Here is a 19,624-nt window from a genome sequence, read left to right on the forward strand (position 1 = left end):
TTTGACAGATTCAGACAAATTATATGTGATCAGCAAAAGAAGATTCTCACTTCATGATAATTAATGGATTGCAAAGGAACCCTAAAAAGCATGCTAAAAAAGTCTCAATTCATCAAAATAATGCTCATTTACCCAAGAAGCACCAACTTTGTAAATATATGTGTAAGTATATATTTCATCATTTATTCATTCACATAATAAAATTTATTCAGCACCTATTATTTGCCAGATGCTGGGACAGGTATTAGGACATAAAAACCCTTTCCTTGACCTTGAATGTCTATAGATGGAAATAGAGTAAAAGAATCATATATACAATAGATTCAATAAAATGTTCCAAGTGTCATATTGCATAGCAAGTCTACTAATTCATTCACAGATTCATTCAACAACTCTGTACACCTACTGTGTGCTAAAGATCACTTCAACTACAAGTAATTGAGGGGCAGAGTTGCCTTAAAGGAAAGATAATTTGTTATTTTAAACACATAATGGTTTGATTCTATACATGTGTATTACCTGGGTAATTGAGGAAAACTTATTAAATATGTAAATATCTTTCCTTTGCAAGCCAAGAAAAGAAATGAAAGCCCAAACCAGTTTAAAAAAGGTGTTAGAGAGCCATAAAATAATTGTCCTTACCAGGAATACAGAATTGTTCCTACAACAGATGTAAGTTTACTGCTTTCTTGTTTTTGCTTTGCCAGGCCAAAGTCAGCTACAATTCAAGAAACAAAACAATTTGATTATATTTTCCCAGAATTAGCATTGTTCCTTAGCTTTTAACATTCTGCAAAAACAAAACAAAACAAAACAAAGCAAAAAGCTATTACAATTCACAAGAGAAAGCTTTTCTTGTTTTCCCTGTAAAAATGCCCCATGTGCCAATCTTCTGAACCACTCCCAGCCTTCATTAATGGTGTACATACATTAGGTCATTATGCTATATATATTGACATAATGAGGTTTCATTAAAAATATTAAAATAAGTCTTTCTGACTGGAAGATAGGACAAAGTACTTATTGAACTTGTGATTCTATTTTTTTAGATTACCCTTTATAATTTTCAAATAAATAAAATGAATCTAATGTTTTGGCATATGGCAGTCATCACCTCATCTGGCTAAAAAAGTAAACAAATATGGTAAGCCTAAATAATCACCATGAAGGTCTGAAAACCTGAAATTAATGGTATCTATTTGTACGAAGTCATAGTAAATAACAATGTTCACAATCATCTCAAAATACTTATATAATAATATAATTATGTTAATACAATGGATTCTAATTTTTAAACTAGAACACTAAATATTTATATTTAATATTAGCACTAGCTATATTTTTCAAAGCACCTTCACATACTTCTCTTTTTTAAGCCGCTCAATAACTTAGATCAAAGTGGTAGAAACAGATATTATTCCTATTATCATTGTATGGATTTACAAACATTTCAAGAGGTTTAATTACTAGAATTAAACAAAAAGACACTGTTGAACCAGGGCAAAAATTCAAGTTGCTATTCCTAATAAAGTTTGATGTTCACAATATCACTTTTTTAAGTGTACTAAATATGTATGGAATTTCACTGTAATGAATTTTAATAAAAAGTATTTGATTATCTATACTAAAGTGTCTTTGACAGGTTGAAAATATTCTGAAGTACCTTGACTTCAAAGTAATATTAATTCATGTTATTAATAACAATATCCATTTACAAAACAACAACCTTGAACTAGCACAGACTTAGCTGCTTACATATATTGTCTATTTTAATACTCACAGTGCAACAGGAATTATTATAGTTAGTGCCTGTTAGTGCTTAAAGGCAAGGACTCTGGAACCAAACAGGCTCAGTTCAAATCCTGGCTTCATTATGTGCTACCTGAGTAACCCTGGGCAAGTTATTTAACCTCTCTTTGCAATAGTTTTCTTATCTGTAAAACAGGGATTGTAATAATATAGATAGTAGTAACATAATATTAAAATCTGAATAAGTTAACATATGCAAATGTAGTATAGCATAGTGATAATCAACTGATGTATATTGCTATTTAATCTTCACAACCACCCATTTTATAGATGAGGAAACTGAGGCTCAAAGAGAATGAGTGCCTTGCTCAGGGTTTCTCAGGGAGAAATGAACAGAGTTAGACATGAATTTGAGGTTGCTCAATTCTAAAGCCCCAAATTCTTATCAAAACAGAATACAATACTGCCAACAAAGAAAAATCAGGACCAAACCATTTTAGTTACAAATTCAACCAAACACTTAAGGGATAAATATCAGTTATGCATAAACTCTACCAGAAAATAGAAAAGGAGAGAACACTTCCCAACTCATTTTATGAAGTCAACATTACCCTGAACAAGTCCAGACAAAGATATTACAAGAAAAGAAAAGCACAGAACAGTATTCCCCATGAGAATAGAAACAAAAAATAAGTATATACAATCTAGGGATATATTAAAAAGGATAACACATAATAACCAAGTGGGGTTTATGCCAAAAATACAATGCTGATCCAACATTTAAAAATTAATCAATATAGTTCACCAGATCAGACCATTAGAGAAGGAAATCATACGAACATCTCAATAGTTGTATAAGAAGAATTTGAGAAAATTCAATATCTATTCCTTTCAGCAAAGTGGAAAATAGACAGGCATTTCCTTAACCTGATAAAGGGCATCTATGAAAAACCTACAGCTAACTTTCTAGTTAATGTTAAAAGATTGAATGTCTTTCCCTTAAGATCAAAAAAACAAGGCTGGAAAAAAAAAAAAGGCTGGATGTTATCTTGACTTATGGTGATCATTTCACAGTATATAACAAATATCGAATCATTATGTTACACACCTGAAACTAATACAATGTTGTAGGTCAAGTATATCTCAATTAAAGCAAAGAAGAAAAATAAAAAAGAAATAAAAGATATAGCCATCTTGTTAATGTATTGATAGATATTTTGAAGAGATTGTCATATAAGAACATTTTTAATGTGCCTTGATAACTGAATTTTAAAAATAAATCAGAAAACATTATTTTCTCTTTCCTTTCAAAAAAAGAAAGAAAGAAAGAAAACATACTAATTACACTACCATCATAGGAACAAATATCTAGGAATAATATGACAAAGGACATGAAAGACCTATGCAGGGAAAATTATAAAATTTTGTTACAGAGTCATTAAAGAAGATTAAAATTAATGGAGAGAAAGTCCAAATTCATGGATTGGGATTTTCAATATTATATAGATTTTATTCTTTCTAAACTAATTTATGTAATTCCAATCATATGTCTTCATATTTTGGGCAGAACTTCACAAATTGAGTATAAAATTCATATAGAAATAGAAACTGCCAAGAGGAGCCATGGATTTTAATATAAAAGAGGACAAAGTTTTCTATAGTATATTAAGAATTATTACAAGGCTATAGTAATTAAGACAAGGTAGTACAAACTCAAGGATACAAAGAAAACAAGGTGAGGATGTCCACTCTCACCATTCCTATTCAAGATTGTACTACAGATCCAAGTAAGTACAATAATTGCATACAAATTTTTGTGCAAAGATAATTTTTTATTTCTCTTTGATAGATTCCTTGGAGTGGGATTACTGGATCCTATGATAAGTGTATGTTTAATTTCATAAAAAACTACCAAGCCAAAATATTTTCCATCGTGTTCTCACCAGAAATGTATAAGAGTTCTAGCTGCTTCTGCCTCCTCACAAGCATTTGAAGTTATCAGGGGTTTTTTAATTAGCCATTTTAACTAGTATGTAATGGTAGCTCAGTATAGCTTTCATTTGCATTTCCCTAATGACTAATGGTGCTGAACATTTTTTATGTAATTATTTGCCATCTGTTTATCTTCTTTAGAGAAGTGCTTGTTCAAAATTTGGCCCATATTTTCATGGGGTTGTTTGTTTTCTTATTACTGAGTTTTCTTATTATTTGTGTTATTGATACTAATTCTTTGTCAGAGAGATGATCTACAAATATTTTCTCCTTGTCTTCAGCTTGTTTTTTCATCCTCTTAGTAATATCTTTCATAGAACAGAAGTTTTAAGCATTAATGAAGTTCAATGAATTAATTTATATAAATATATTATGGTTTTTATGTTATAGTTTATTTTCATTTATTTATTTTATTCTGGCCGTGCTGGGTCTTCTTTGAGGCACGTGGGCTTCCCTAGTTGCAGTGTGTGGGCTTTCTAGTTGCGGTGTGTGGGCTCTAGAGCATGCAGGCTTAGTTGCAGTATGTGGGATCTTAGTTCCCTGACAAGGGATCTAACCTGGGCCGCCTGCATTGGGAGCACAGAGACTTAACCACTGGACCACCTGGGATGTCCCTTGATGTTATAGTTAAGAAATATTTGCCTAGTCCAGGATATTCTGCTGAAGAGGCCACATAGAGAAGAGGGGTCCAGGTGAATGAGAGGTCAAGTTCCATCCAAAAGCCAGAACTAATTGCCCATCATGTGAGTGAGCCTTCTTGGAAGTGGACTCCCAGGCCAAGTCAAGGCTTCAGATGATGCAGCCCTGGCTGACAGCTTGACTGAAGCCTCATGAGAGACCCTGAGCCAGAATCATCCAGCTAAGCTGCTGCTGGATTCCTGTCCCTTGAAATGGTGAGAAAATAAATGTTTGTTGTCTTAAGCCACTAAGCTTTGTGGTAATTGGTTACACAATAATGGATAATTAATACAACCACTATCACCTAGTCCAGGACACCACGAACTCTCATCCAGGCTACTGAACTATACTTTCTAAGCAGACTCCCCACAGCCATCACTACCCTCCAAAACATAATTCTCCATACCTGAGTCACAATGATCTTTGAAAGACCTAAAGCAGATATCACTACCTAAAGGTTAAAATTCTTTAAAGGCTTCTGATAGATACTTAGAATAAAGACCAAACTCCTACCAGGCATAAAAGGCCATACATGATCTGGGTTTTCAGAAAGGTCTTTCTTGACCATACTATCAAAAACTCATCCCTTTCCTCAATACTCTCCTATTATATTTATTTAATTCTTACTATCTTTCAATCTGAAATTACTTTCTTTGTTTTTATTTACTTAATATTCACTTATGTATTGGGGTCTGTAATTCCTAGCCAGAATGCAAGATTCATGAGAGCAAAGATTTTGTGTGGTTTATCACTGTACACAGATGGAGATGTATCTTTTGATACATATATAGACATATATGCACATGTCTGAGTATATTTATCTATGTGTCCTCTCGATACAGTAGTACTACTGACAAATGAGAGGGCTAAGCTCTACAAGGTGTTTTTAAGAACTATGCAAAAGCTAGATGGCTTGCTATAACCTTTCCATTTCTCTATAGTGCAATGGAGAAAACTGGTAGAAATAGCAATATTTCAATATTTTGGGGAGCTCACTATAATTTTGGCATACATAAACTTTGACCAACTTACTATCTAAAATAATACTTTGACTTTCAGTTCTAATGCTACATAGAAATTATCCTGTTTCTATAAAAATGCCACTGATTTTGAAAGGCAAAAAACCAAGGAGTGTCACTCACAATGACTCTACTCACTCCAGTTAATTGAGATAATGGCAAAAACTTGGACAGCTGTCTGCAAAATCACCGATGGTCAAGAAGTACTCTTAAAGAGGAAAAAATCTAATATTGTTTGGCTATTTAGAAAATTCTGGTAGCAGCATTAATGTTTTTATTACTCTTTCCACATCTGTGACCATATTTGGAGTGGAGGAAAAGGTTTTATTTCAGAAAGTGTGGTTATAACAGCATTCATGTGCTAAAATAGAAATTAAAAATGACAACAGAAAACATTTTATATATAGCACATATTAAAAAGGGTAAAAACCCTCTCCTTTGGTAGAACAAATGATACCAAAAATGATAAAGACTGTAGCATCTTTATGCTACAGGCTGAAGCTGTCAACTTTCAGATGGAAAAGATGTGTGGTTGAGACCCTAGATTCTTGCTCTGTTGTTTACTATCTGTGCGACATTGGACACATCACTCACTACTCTGTGTTCTCAAAAAAAATGGTCTAGGGGCTTCCCTGGTGGCACAGTGGCTGAGAGTCCGTCTGCCGATGCAGGGGACACGGGTTCATGCCCTGGTCCAGGAAGATCCCACATGCCGCGGAGCGGCTGGGCCCGTGAGCCATGGCTGCTGGGCCTGTGCGTCAGGAGCCTGTGCTCCGCAATGGGAGAGGCCACAGCAGTGACAGGCCCGTGTACCGCAAACAAACAAACAAAAAAAGGTCTATAAACTTCCTTTCTGCAGGGGTTGCTCAAACAAAACTACGACAATAGATGAGAAGCACTTGGAAATACTGCACAGATATAAGGTGTTCCCATTCCTCTCCACACGAGCTTTCAGCCATCACATGTCTGTCAGCAACTCCCAAGTTCACAGCCAAGCCAGAAAGCCCCAGTCTTTGTCTGGGGATTCACCCCCAGCCCTATGAAGCACCTGCCTCTTCACACCCCATCTGGTATATCCCAAACCGCAGATGACATCACATCTTCCCCACTTCCTAGGCTTGAAATCTCTGACACGTCTCTCTTGCTCCTATACTTACTCACTCACCAAGTCTTATATCTGAATTTCCAATTGTTTCTGTGATCACAGTTTAAATATGCCAGGAGCCCAGGCCCTCTCTACTCCTGCAATAAACCAGGTGTACCTCATCAGAAAGCTTTTCCTTATGATCCATTCTACAAAGTATTTAACAGTGGAAAAATCTAACAACCCCTGTCTTCATCACAGTAGGTCAACATTAAGTACCAGAAGGTCTCCTGATTACTATTCTTTATAAAGTTTCCAGCTACCCTATCTGGCCTTCAAGATGGTACATGTACTCACTGATTCACTCATTTGTCCAACAAATATCCACTAAGTATATACTATGTTCCAGGTAACAAGCTAGGTACTAAAGATAAGATGGTAACCACATCAGAAACCATCCATATTGACACAACCCTTAGGAACAGTGGCAAAGATACACATTAAACCAAGAATCACACATATAAATGTAAATTTACAGTTAGGATAAAATCATTAAAGAACAGGTAGATATATGATATTATGAGAGGGTAATGTAGGGGACACAGCTGATCAGGAAAAGCTTCTGTGATAAAATGGTGGTTGAGTGAATATATGAAGGAGGGCAGGAGTTAACTAGGTAAGAAAAGAAAGCGGAGAAGGGACTTCAAGGCTGAGGAAACTACATATACAACGGTCCCGTGATCAAGGAAGCATGGTCCATTGAGGAACTGAGAAAAAGCCAGGCTTGCCAGAGGGTAAAGAATCAGGGATAAAGGACTCTGCAGGCCATGCTCAGATGACTGACCTCTCTCATTATCAGCCAATCTAAAATGTCCACTCCAACAAAGTATTGGCCTCACCCTTGTACCACACTTGATTATGAGCACCTGGGTGCCCTTAAGCCTGCCTTTTTCTTTGCCTGAAATGGCTTCCATAAGGGAATACTATAAAGAGACTTGGTTAAAAGATGAACTCTAGAAGCAGGCATGGTTCATCCCTGGCTCTGTCAACCAATTAACTTGGGTGATTTAAGCAAGTTTCCTAACCTCTCTAAATCTCTTCATTATCTGTAAAGATGGAAATGTGCTTGAGAGTATTGGATGAGATAAAGGATGTATAACTTTTATCCCATAGTAAATAATCAAGAGATGTAGTTATGGGCAGTTTCTCCTATCCTTCAAAGCATAGTTAAAATTTGTGTCATTTTAAAATGTCTTCCCTGAGCAAAATAAAAACAAGGAGTGACTCTGACAATTTTAGGAAGTGATAAGTTAAGATCCCCATAATACTTGGCAATGACAGAAGATTCTGCTTGAGCATAACTATACAAGAAGCCAGAAGAAAGATGTCCACCTTGCAACCCCACTGCATCCACCATTCTTCCCTTTCCTTCTGCCTCAGTAAATGCAGAGGTAACCTTCAAATTCCATAGCAATGGAATTATCAGTAACATCCTGTCAGTGTAGGGCTGCACAGGGGATGAGAAGTGTTTCCCAGAAAGATGCTCAGAAAGTTATCCTCAGAAAATCCCTGTCCCACTGGCACATCTGCCTCTGTAGATCATGCAGATTTCTAATCCCTACTCCCAAAACTTCCCTCTGACCTTCCTCCAAATGAAGTACAGATGATATTTACAATATTATTTCTAATTCAACAAGTGAAAGTCTAATCAAGACTAAAATGGAATTTCCTAAAATCCAGAAAATAGTTAACAAAATGACAATAAGAACATACCTATCCATAATTACTTTAAATGTAAATGGAATAAATGCTCCAATCAAAAGACATAGAATGGCTGAATGGAAACAAAAACAAGACTCACGTATACGCTGCCTACAACAGACTCACTTCAGACCTAAAGACACACACAGACTGAAAGTGAGGGGATAGAAAAAGATACTCCATGCAAATGGAAATGAAAAAAAAAGCAGAGGAAGCAATATTGATATTAGACAAAATAGACTTTAAAACAAAGATTTGTAACAAGAGACAAAGAAGGACGTTACATAATGAGAATAGGATCAATTCAACAAGAGAATATATACTTGTGTATACATATGTATATACATACCCAACATAGGAGCACCTAAATATATAAAGCATATATTAGCAGACATAAAGGTAGAAATTGACAGTAACACAAGAATAGTGGGGGACTTTAACACCCCACTTACATCAGTGGACAGATCATCCATACATAAAATCAGTAAGGTCTTAATGACACATTATACCAGCAATCTGGTATAGATTAGATGTATTAATCTGTATATTAATAGATATATACAAAACATTCCAACCAAAAAAAGCAGAATACACATTCTTTTCAAGTGCACATGGAATATTCTCCAGGATAGATCTCATGCTAGCCCACAAACAAAGTCTCAATAAATTTAAGAAGATTGAAATCACATAACGCATCTTTTCTGACCACAATGGTATGAGACTGTATATGAACTACTAAAAAAGAAAAAAAAATGTAAAAAACACAAACACGTGGAGTCCAAATGATATGCTACTAAACAACTAATGGGTCAGTGAAAAAAATCAAAGAGAAAACAAAAAACCTTGAGACAAATGAAAATGGAAACACAACAATCCAAAATCTATCAGATACAGCAAAAGCAGTTCTAAAAGCAATACAAGTCTGTCTCAGAAAACAAGAAAAACCCTAAAAGAAAATCTAATCTTACACCTAAAAGAACTAGGAAAAACAACAAGCAAAACCCAAAGTCAATAGAATGGAAAAAATGTTACAGATCAGAGTGGAAATAAGTGAAATAGAGACTAAATACACAATCCAAAAAAAAATCAATGAAATAAATAGTTGGTTCTTTGAAAAGATAAACAAAATTGATAAAACTTTAGACAGACTCATCAAGAAAAAAGGGAGAGGGCCCAAATAAATAAAATCAGAAATGAAAGAGAAGTTACACCTGACACCACAGAAATAAAAGAACCATAAGAGATAACAATGAACAATTACATGTCAATAATATGGGTAACCTAAAATAAATGGATAAATTTCTAGAAACATACAATCTCCCAAGACTAAACCAGGAAGAAATAGAAAATATGAACAGGCCAATTACCAGTAAGGAAATTGAATCAGTAATAAAAAAAAAAACTTTGAACAAACTAAATTCCAGGACCAGACACCTTCACAGGTGAATTCTATAAAATATTTAAAGAAGAATTAACACTTATCCTTTCCAAATTGTTCCAAAAAATTAAAGAGGAAAAAAAATACTTCTGAACTCATTCTATAAGGCCAGAATCAACCTGATACCAAAATCAGACAAATACATCACACACACACACACAATTTACAACAACAAAATATTAGCAAACTGAACAATACATTAAAAGGATCATACACCATGATCAAGTGGGATTTATCCCAGGGATGCAAGGATGGTTCAACATCCACAAATCAACAACGTCATACACCACATTAGCAAACTGAAAAATCAAAATCATATGATCATCTTAATAGACGCAGAAAAAGCTTTTGACAAAATTCAACATCCACTTATGATAAAAACTCTCAACAAAGTGGGTACAGAGGGAACATACCTCAACATAATAAAGACCATAAATGACCTTTATTTACTTTCATCATTTACTCAATGATGAAAAGTTGAAAGAATTTCCTCTAAGATCAGGAACAAGACAAGGATGCCCACTCTTACCACTTTTATTCAACATAGCATTGGAACTCCTAGCTATAGCAATCAGACAAGATAAAGAAATAAAAGGAATCCAAATTGGAAAGGAAGAAGTAAAACTCACTGTTTACAGATGACATGATACTATATATACAAAATCCTAAAGATGCTACCAAAACTATTAGAACTAATAAATGAATTGAATAAAGTTGCAGAATACAAAATTAATACACAGAAATCCACTGCGTGCTTTACATTAACAACAAACCATCAAAAACAGAAATTAAGAAAACAATTCCATTTACAGTTGCATCAAAAAAGAATAAAATACATAGGAATACACCTAACCAAAGACCTAAAAGACTTGTACTCAGAAAACTATAATACACTGATGAAGAAAATTGAAGACAACACAAACAAATGGAAAGATACACCGTGCTCATGTATTGGAAGAATTAATATTACTAAAATGACCATATTACCCAAGGAAATCTACAGATTCAATCCAATCCCTGTCAAAACACCAAAGCCAAACCAGAACTAGAACAAATAATTCTAAATTTCTATGGAAATTAGACCCTGAATAGTCAAAGCATCTTGAGAAAAAAAGGACAAAGCTGGAGGTATCATGCTCCCTGATTTCAAACTATCCTACAAAACTACAGCTATCAAAACAGTATGGTACTGACACAAAAGCAAACACGTAAGTGAATTAAACAGAATAGAGAGCCCAGAGATAAACTCATGTTTATGTGGTGAATTAATCTATGACAAAGGCAAGATTATAAAATGGGGCAAAGACAGCCTCTTCAATAAATGGTGTTGGGAAAGCTGAACAGCTACATGCAAAAGAATCAAACTGGACTACTTTCTCACACCATGCAAAAAAATAAATTCAAGATGGATTAAAGACTTAAATGAAACCATAAAATTCCTCAGAGAAAATAGGCATTGTTTGGCATTGACATTGGTCTTAGGATTTTTTTTATATGTCTCCTCAAACAAGGGAAATAAAAAAGCAAAAATAAACAAATTGGACTACATCAAACTAAAAATCTTTTGCACAGCTATAGGAGATACCAAGAAAATGAAAAGGCTGCCCACTGAATGGGAGAAGATATTTGCAAATTACATATAAATATATAAACAGCCATACAACTCAACATAAAAAAAGAAAACTGATTAGAAAATGGGCAGAGGACCTGAATAGACATTTTTCCAAAGAAGACATACAGCTGGCCAACAGACAAATGAAAAAATGCTCAACATCACTTATCATCAGGGAAATGCTAACCAAAAACACAGTAAGATATCACATCATACCTGTCAGAATGGCTATTATCAAAAAAACCACAAATAACAAATGGTGGATGTAGAGAAAAAGGAACCCTTGTGTACTATCGATAGGATTGTAAATTAGTACTGCCAGTATGGAAACAGTATGGAGGTTCCTCAAAAAATTAAGAATAGAACTACGATACAGTCCAGCAATTTCACTTCTGAGTATTACCCAAAGAAAACAAAAACAATAACTCAAAAAGATATATGCACCCTTATGTTCACTGAAGCATTGTGTACAATAGCCAAGATACGAAAGCAACCTAAGTGCCCATCAAGAGATGAATGGATAAAGACGTTGTGATTTTATATATATATATATATAATATATATATATATATAAGTACACACACACAGTGGAATATTACTCAGCCTTAGAGGGCATTATGCTTAGTGAAGTAAGTCAGACAAAGACAAATACCATAGGATTGTATTTATATATGGAATCTAAAAATCAAAACAAACAAAACAAAATGATAACAAACTCATAGATAAAGAGAACAAATGTATATGGCCTGACACTGTTTGTGGCATGATTCAAGAATCTAAAAGGTTCCAATGCCTTCATTACACTTAGGAGGGTGGGCAGACTGATCAGAAAATCAGATGTGTAGTACCATAGATTGCTGAATTAGTCTCTGTAAACACAGACACTCCCACCTACTCTCAATGCTGCTTCAGAGAACACACTTTTGGAAATCTCCCAGAATAAAAATAATGTGTCCAGAACACATCAGATTCTACTTCCTATATTAAAAAATTTCTCAAAGAACTAAATTATATCCCAATATGCCCATATGAAAACACACACTAAAATAATCTCTACTTTATTATCTTTCATCTTTGGTGCTTTTATATGGACATATAAATCCAAAACTTCTGATTAACCCAACATTGGAAAGCCTTTATTTCTAAGTCTTTCCTAAAGCGGTTAAGATTTGGTACTTCCGTATTCTCTCACCCAGCCTATTGTCTGACCAAAAGAGACTAACCACCAGCGTTAGGAACTCACCCTGCTGTGACTTTCTCCTGATTACTCTCCTCATCTTTTCCTCAATGCAACTGCTATTCAAATCTCAGAATTGCAGAATTACCCACTAATGGTCATAAAATCAATAACCTTAAAATTTTTTTAGAAGTTGGATTTGACTGAATTTGCTTCAATACTTCTTCATGTCAATATAAGGAAACTGTGGTGGACTTGACAGAAAACATTCTTGGTTTTTTAGTAACATGAGGGTGACATGAGAGAAATTCCAGAAATTTTGTGGCTACCGTTCCAACAACAGATGCTATGAGGGTATGCAATAAAAGTGACTCAATATTCTGTAGACTTTTGAGAGCACTCAAGGTTCTGTGTCAGCTCAAACTCATATAGACACTAAATCTGTTTAATAGGAAATAAACCACAGAACAGGCTCAAAACAAGAACAGGTCAAGAGACCTAACTAATTCATTTTTCCTCTAATGACACAGATTTCCAGCCACAGTTGAGCCAAAGAACAATAATTAAAATCCTCTAATCCTTTAGAAACATTTAAAATGCCAGGGATTCTTCAATAGCAAGACAGGTCTAATTTGATTTCTCAAATTTTGGTGGCATTCAGAAAGTAAAATCTTTCCTTTAGATAACTTTGGGTTACACCGTTTGCTGAGATGATAGTGGGAACTGCTTGTATCTTTCCCCATTTATGGACCTGCTTTCCACCTTAATCCCCAATTCCTCTTGCATTAAAGCACTCTTCTTAGGCAATCTTGGCTATCATATCAAGATCTCAAAATTCATTCATTCACTTGTTCATTCATTCTTCTATCTATTTATTCAACAAATATTTATTAAAGGCTTTCAGAGGAACAAAGTCAAGGAAATTGGTTTCCCTTACCTCAAGGAGGGATTGGCAATAAACCAATGTCTTATGTGCAATGAGCGAGGCCAGGCCAGTGTACTAAGGGAGCCCAGACTCGGAACCTATTGGATGTGGACATCAAAGATGCCACCTGGAGGAGTGGCATTAGAAGTGAGTAGCAGTAAGGCATTCTGGACAGAGAGAGCAACACTTTGGAAGCCACAGAGCAATACAACAACAGACTGGTCTATTCAGGAAACAGAAATCTGTCCCATGAGTCCAGAGCAAAAGGCAAGGAGAGCTCAGGAGGAAAGGGCCTTGGGTGCCCTAGGGAATCTAAACTCTATCTTAAATGTCATGGGGAGCTACTTGAAGAATTTTAACCAGGAAAAGGCTATAGTCGCATTTCTAACTTGGAATGTTAGAAACCTCACACCTTAAATTTCCTCACCTAATGGTGTCACAATCTTCATAAACTCAGACTCTTTCTCAACTGTTGTCACACCTCATTAACTGGCCAGCAACCTTTTTAACTCTGGGTCCCAAATAACTGCTGAATATAATCCTTCTGCCATATCCTCTTCTCCTGCTGCCATAGGTAAAACTTACACATCTTTAAGGAAAATTGCAAGAGCTTTAGCGGCAAATACCACAGGCTAGCTCTCCAAAAGCCGTTGACTACCCCCACCTCCCTTTCCCATCTCCAGCTGTACAGGCTGGGAGCTCACCTAGAGAGTCTCCCTTACAGCCAGGGGTGGTTGCATGAGTTCGCTTTGGCCAAAAGAATGTAATAAGTCTAACAGGAATCCCTGTAAAAGACCCCTGTGAAAGATTTTCTTCTATGATAAAAGGAGTAGCTATTCAAAAAGAAGAATCTGTTTTTTTCACCCTAGCTGTCACCCTGATTCCTGTCTTTGGATTTGGTAATAATGCCTGGAGCTCTGGCCAATCTGCTGAAAAAAAATGGAGAGAAAGGACAGAAAAACCTAGATTGTAGCTGACCTCCTTGAGCTGCTGAACCAGCCCTGGCACTGCTCACCTCCAGCCCCTTTGTTATGAGATAACTATGTGTCCTCATGGATTAAACCATTAGCATCCTGGCTTTTTGCACCCAAACATATCCAAACTGATCCACCTCCTATACTGGGAATCTGTCTCCAGTCGTTCTCCACGGTGCCCCCTCACCTGCCATCACAATGATCTCTCCATCCCAAATCTGATCACATAGTTTTCAGTCTGAAATCTTGAAGCTAAATCTCTGAACAGACGTCAGAGTCCCAGCTCTCACCCACCAAAGCCTCTACTGAAAATCGTGCTAGCCCCCCGGCACGTTGTACTGCTTTGGGTCTCTAATCCTTTGCATTTGCTGTACCCCTACCTGAAACGCTGTTACCTGTCCTGCCCAGCTCCTCACCAGAAGGCTCCCCCAGGTAGAATTAGTCACATTTTCTCCTGTGCATGATAGTTGTGGAAGACTATATAACTGCTCACCCACATTCTTTCTGGGGGAGGAACATATCCTCACCCTGGTGAACTTGGCCTGCTTTGACCAATGAATTCTGAGCAGAAGTAATATCTGAAACTTTAGGGCAGAGCTTTGAGAGCTGAGGTATTGTTTGCCATGCTCTCTCTTCCCTACCTCTGATGTGGAAGCAGGTATGGAGGTCTTCAGCCAGCCTGATCTCTGAGCACAGCTCCCTTACTGACCTACAATGCTCATGTATTATGAACAAGATAGAGACCTTGCTGTTTTAAGCCATGGTGGACAGACTTTTTCTATAACAGGGCAGGTGATAAATATTTAAGCTGTTGGGGCCATATATGGTAACTGCCACATATTCTTCCTTTTAACTCCATTAAAAAATGTAAAACCCTTCTTAATTCACAGGACATAAGAAGACAGGCCACAGCTGGATTTATCCCACAGGCTGTAGTTTGCCACTGTTTTAAGCTGCTGAGATTTTCACATTACTTATTACTACAGCATAACATGTCCCATCCTGACTAATATATTTTGCATAGAAAATACTCTAGGCTTTATCACCCTGTAATACAACTATAAGCTCCATGAAGATAGTGATCATGTCTGGCATGCTTGCCTTGTTCACCACAGGATACGGCAGCTCAGAAAATAATTGCTGAGTGAAGAACTGAAAGTCTTTCCCATAAGACTCGGGGGACAGAGACCATGGCTTTCATCTTCTACCCACCCCCACATGTCTAGCATACGATGGCATTTGATGAGCATTTGAGCCTTTGATAAATGTTCCATTGACTTGAGTATGCCCTTGTTGTTATTACCAGTAGCAACAGGCACATGTCATTGGAGAAACATCTAGAAATATGCACGGCCTGTTTGGTTGCAGGATGAACATGTGACCTCTTGAGTCATGTGCCAAAGCCCATGTCTGAAATATATTACCTATAGTTGAATGAGTTTTGTTTTTTCCTTTTTCTTCCTTTTATATTTGGGAGCAGGGAAGAAAAGGGGGCATGCAGGTTTTACATTAAAATGTGTATTTGAAAAGCCAAGAAATGTGAAATGGTGGGTTCAGAGGCAAGTTCCCTTTCAGCAGATTCTCTCCTACTTGGCAACAGGCAGCTGGCAGCATTTAGGGCCAACTTTGTGCTTCACCTGGTGTGCCCCTGAGTCAGGGTGTGCTCCGTTGTGTGGCCTCCAAGTCTGCAAATAAACTCAGGGGCGAGACCTGGGCATGTTCCATGGCACAAGTCATTGAAAAATCCAGTCTTTTAAATGTAAACATATTTAGACATTAAATTAGATACCATTTGTAAAACTACACATACCCAAATATGTTATTACTTTCTACTGCCTCATGAAGGCAAACTCCACTTGCTATACAAATAATTGCAAACCAAGTTCAATCTTAAATCATCTCATTTACCTACATTGAGAAAAAAGAGGAGAAGAAGGCAATTTTAATTTTTCTACAACTCTTTTTTCTGATCACATTTTCAATATATTTTGTCTCATGCATGCATCTTAAACATCACTTGGTAATTCAGTGCTTCTTTTCTGGGAGTAAATAAACCTAGCAAAAGAAAAGAGAAAAATAAAATACGACACGGCTGTCCCTCTTTGGTGATATGCATTCACGTGTGTACCATAGCCTATTTTTATAGGCTTTATGAATTGCAACCTTATTTAAACCTCTCAAATTATGGGAATCTTATATATTTGGTTTCACATTAATGCCATAAGATTTTAATTTAACAATAACCCCTCTGAAAAACAAGAGTCTCTAATGTCCATATTTATATCAATAGTGATAGACACTGAAAATCATATTTCATCACTATATTTTATTTTAAATATTTTAAAATAGTGATGTCAGTTCTCTATGGATTATCTTCTTAGTCATAAAATCATTTTATACTCATTGAAAATAATGGCAGCCCATTCATGTCCTGTAAATAATTACATTAGTGGAGAGAAACAACTAGGATAAAATTGTGTTCTGAGATTTATCACTGCTTCTTTATTTGAAATTAGAAAAACATTGCCTCACTTAAAGCTAAAAAGTCTAAAAAATTGAAAATAATTTTAAAATTAATAACACTTAAGTATAAGTCTCATAAATGGTAATAAGAATAAGGTTAGGCAGACTTGCAATGAGGGGCAGGACAAAGAAAAAAATAAGGTTTTATTATTTTTGTAAAACAAAGTAACTTTTTCTAGGGAATCCTTTACAATTTGAGTGTGAGTAAAATATAAGTATATTTATTAAAGTTATAGAGTAAACATGGGAAGTGGGGTATTTTGTTAAGTTTAATGTGTGGACTTAATGTAACTAGCCTGCCCATTTTGGGTTAAAGGGTGGACTGACTTATGTGTTTATCTCCTCTAGCTCTCAAAACCTTGCTAAAGTGAAGGGAAAGGAATTTTCCTTGAAAAGTTACCCACAGGGACAATGAGATGTGACAACAGAGGATGATATATTCCAGTGAATTTTTGGAAGATGGGAAGTAGAGGAAGGATGGTGCACAGCAGGCGTCCTAACCCACATGCCTGAGAATAGAAAGGCCAAAAGGGTTCTGCCCAAGGCAGAAGTGAAGTACAAATCAAGTCCCCAGGAATTAAAATCAAGTCCCCAGGTCCTGTCCCATACTCACACATGGTGCTACCAGTAAATTGAGTTCTCTTTGTCACTAGAAGAAAAATAGACATTTATTTTGCAAAGAAACTGAACCAGAAAAGCACCAAGCAGAGTGAGGCTGAACTCATGGGAATTCAGTGAAAATCTATCAACTGAACGTGGCTCCCTGAGACCTCTTCATCCACACTGCTCCCAGAATGACAGCAGACAGAAGGACATCATCTCAGGCAAGATGTTGGGGGTGCATTATCTGGAAAAAGTTTAAGCAATGACATTGGGGGTGTCCTAAGGAAATTTTCTACTGTGCTCTAAAGTCCACCAGATGACACCCTTAACTGGAACACACAGCCTTTTTAGTGTGTCATAAATGTTAAGGGTCAGCTTAGATCAACAGACATTTGAGGAAAATCTCCAAAAGGAAATAGAGAGCATATGAACCAGGAAAAAAAAAAAAAAAAGATTGATCCAAAAGATACAGAAACAATGCAGGGTGTGGAAGAGAAAAGTCTATATTATACTGAGAAAGAATAAAATCAAGATTCCATGAAAATGGAATAAGGAACAAGATGAAATTTGAGGGGATTAAAAATATATTAATCAAAATTAAATATTCAGTATAATCACTAGAAAATAAAGTTATAGAAATAACTCTAAAGTACAAAGAGCTGAAAACTAAGAGAACAATTATTTTAAAAATTAGACTACAGCAAGTCCCCGACATACAAATGAGTCCCGTTCTGAGATGTGTTCATAAGTCCAATTTGTTCATAAGTCCAACAAAGTTAGCCTAGGTACCCAACTAACACAATTGGCTATATAGTACTGTACTGTAATAGGTTTATAATACTTTTCACACAAATAATACATAAAAAACAAACACAAAAAATAAAGAAAACATTTTTAATCTTACAGTACAGTACCTTGAAAAGTACAGTAGTACAGTACAACAGCTGGCATATAGGGGCTGGCATCAAGTGACCAGGCAAGAAGAGTTACTGACTGGAGGAGGGAGAGGAGGTGGGAGATGGTAGAGCTGAAGGGTCATCAGCAATAAGAGATGGAGGGCAAGCTGCAATTTTACTCACACCTGACATTGATTGAATGCACGTTCACCTCTTTGAAAGTTCACAACTTGAAGGCTCGTACATAAGGGACTTATGTATTTAGAATATACAACATCTAAGAATAATAGGAATTCTAGAAGAGGAAACACAGAAAGCAGAGGGAAGAAAAGTAGTGAAAAAACAGTGCAGGAAGATTTCCCAGGAGTGAAGTTTTAAGTCTCCAGATTGAAGAGCAGACCTAGTTTCGGACACACTGAATGAAAAGAGACCCACCCAAAGCAGTGGATAAAGGGAGCATCCTAAAAGCTTCCAGAGACATAAAACAACTCATGTATCAAGCAACAGGAATTAGAATACCATTGGATTTTCTAACAGCAAAACAGGATACTAGAAGACTGGAGTAATGCCTTCAAAATTTGGAAGGAGGGGGTTTCCCTGGTGGCGCAGTGGTTGAGAGTCTGCCTGCTGATGCAGGGGACATGGGTTCATGCCCTGGTCCAGGAAGATCCCACATGCCATGAAGCGGCTAGGCCCGTGAGCCATGGCCACTGAGCCTGCACATCCGGAGTCTGTGCTCCGCAATGGGAGAGGCCACAACAGTAAGAGGCCCACATACCACACACACACAAAAAAAAATTGGAAGGATAATCATGTTCATCTGAGAATATTACACCTAGCCAAATTAACAAACAAATATGAGGGTCCCTCAAAAATATTTTGTGACGTGCAAGCATCTAAAAATTAAAACTTCCAGTGGTGTTGGGAAAACTGGACAGCTACATGCAAAAGAAAGAAACTGGACTGCTATCTTATACCATACACAAAAATTAAGTCAAAATGGATTAAAGACTTGAATGTAAGACCCAAAACCATAAAACTCCTAGAAGAAAATGTAGGCTTCTTGAAATGGATCTTGGCAATGATTTTTAGAATTGACACCCAAAGCAAAGCAACTAAAGCAAAAATACACAAGTGGGACTTCATCAAACTAAAAAGCACAGGAAAGAAAACCATTAACAAAATAAAAAGGC

General features: G+C 36.2%; 1 protein-coding gene across 1 annotated transcript in view; it reads right to left on the reverse strand.

The window, feature by feature from the left end:
* NEK10 (NIMA related kinase 10) overlaps positions 1-19,624 on the reverse strand; it is a 290,867-nt gene that overhangs the window by 179,839 nt on the left and 91,404 nt on the right. The window contains exon 24 of the mRNA XM_060109508.1: positions 643-718. Coding sequence (XP_059965491.1) covers positions 643-718 — 76 coding nt within the window. The remainder of the gene's footprint in view (positions 1-642; positions 719-19,624) is intronic.

Source organism: Mesoplodon densirostris, chromosome 10 (genome assembly GCF_025265405.1).
Source record: "Mesoplodon densirostris isolate mMesDen1 chromosome 10, mMesDen1 primary haplotype, whole genome shotgun sequence".
NCBI lineage: Eukaryota > Metazoa > Chordata > Mammalia > Artiodactyla > Ziphiidae > Mesoplodon > Mesoplodon densirostris.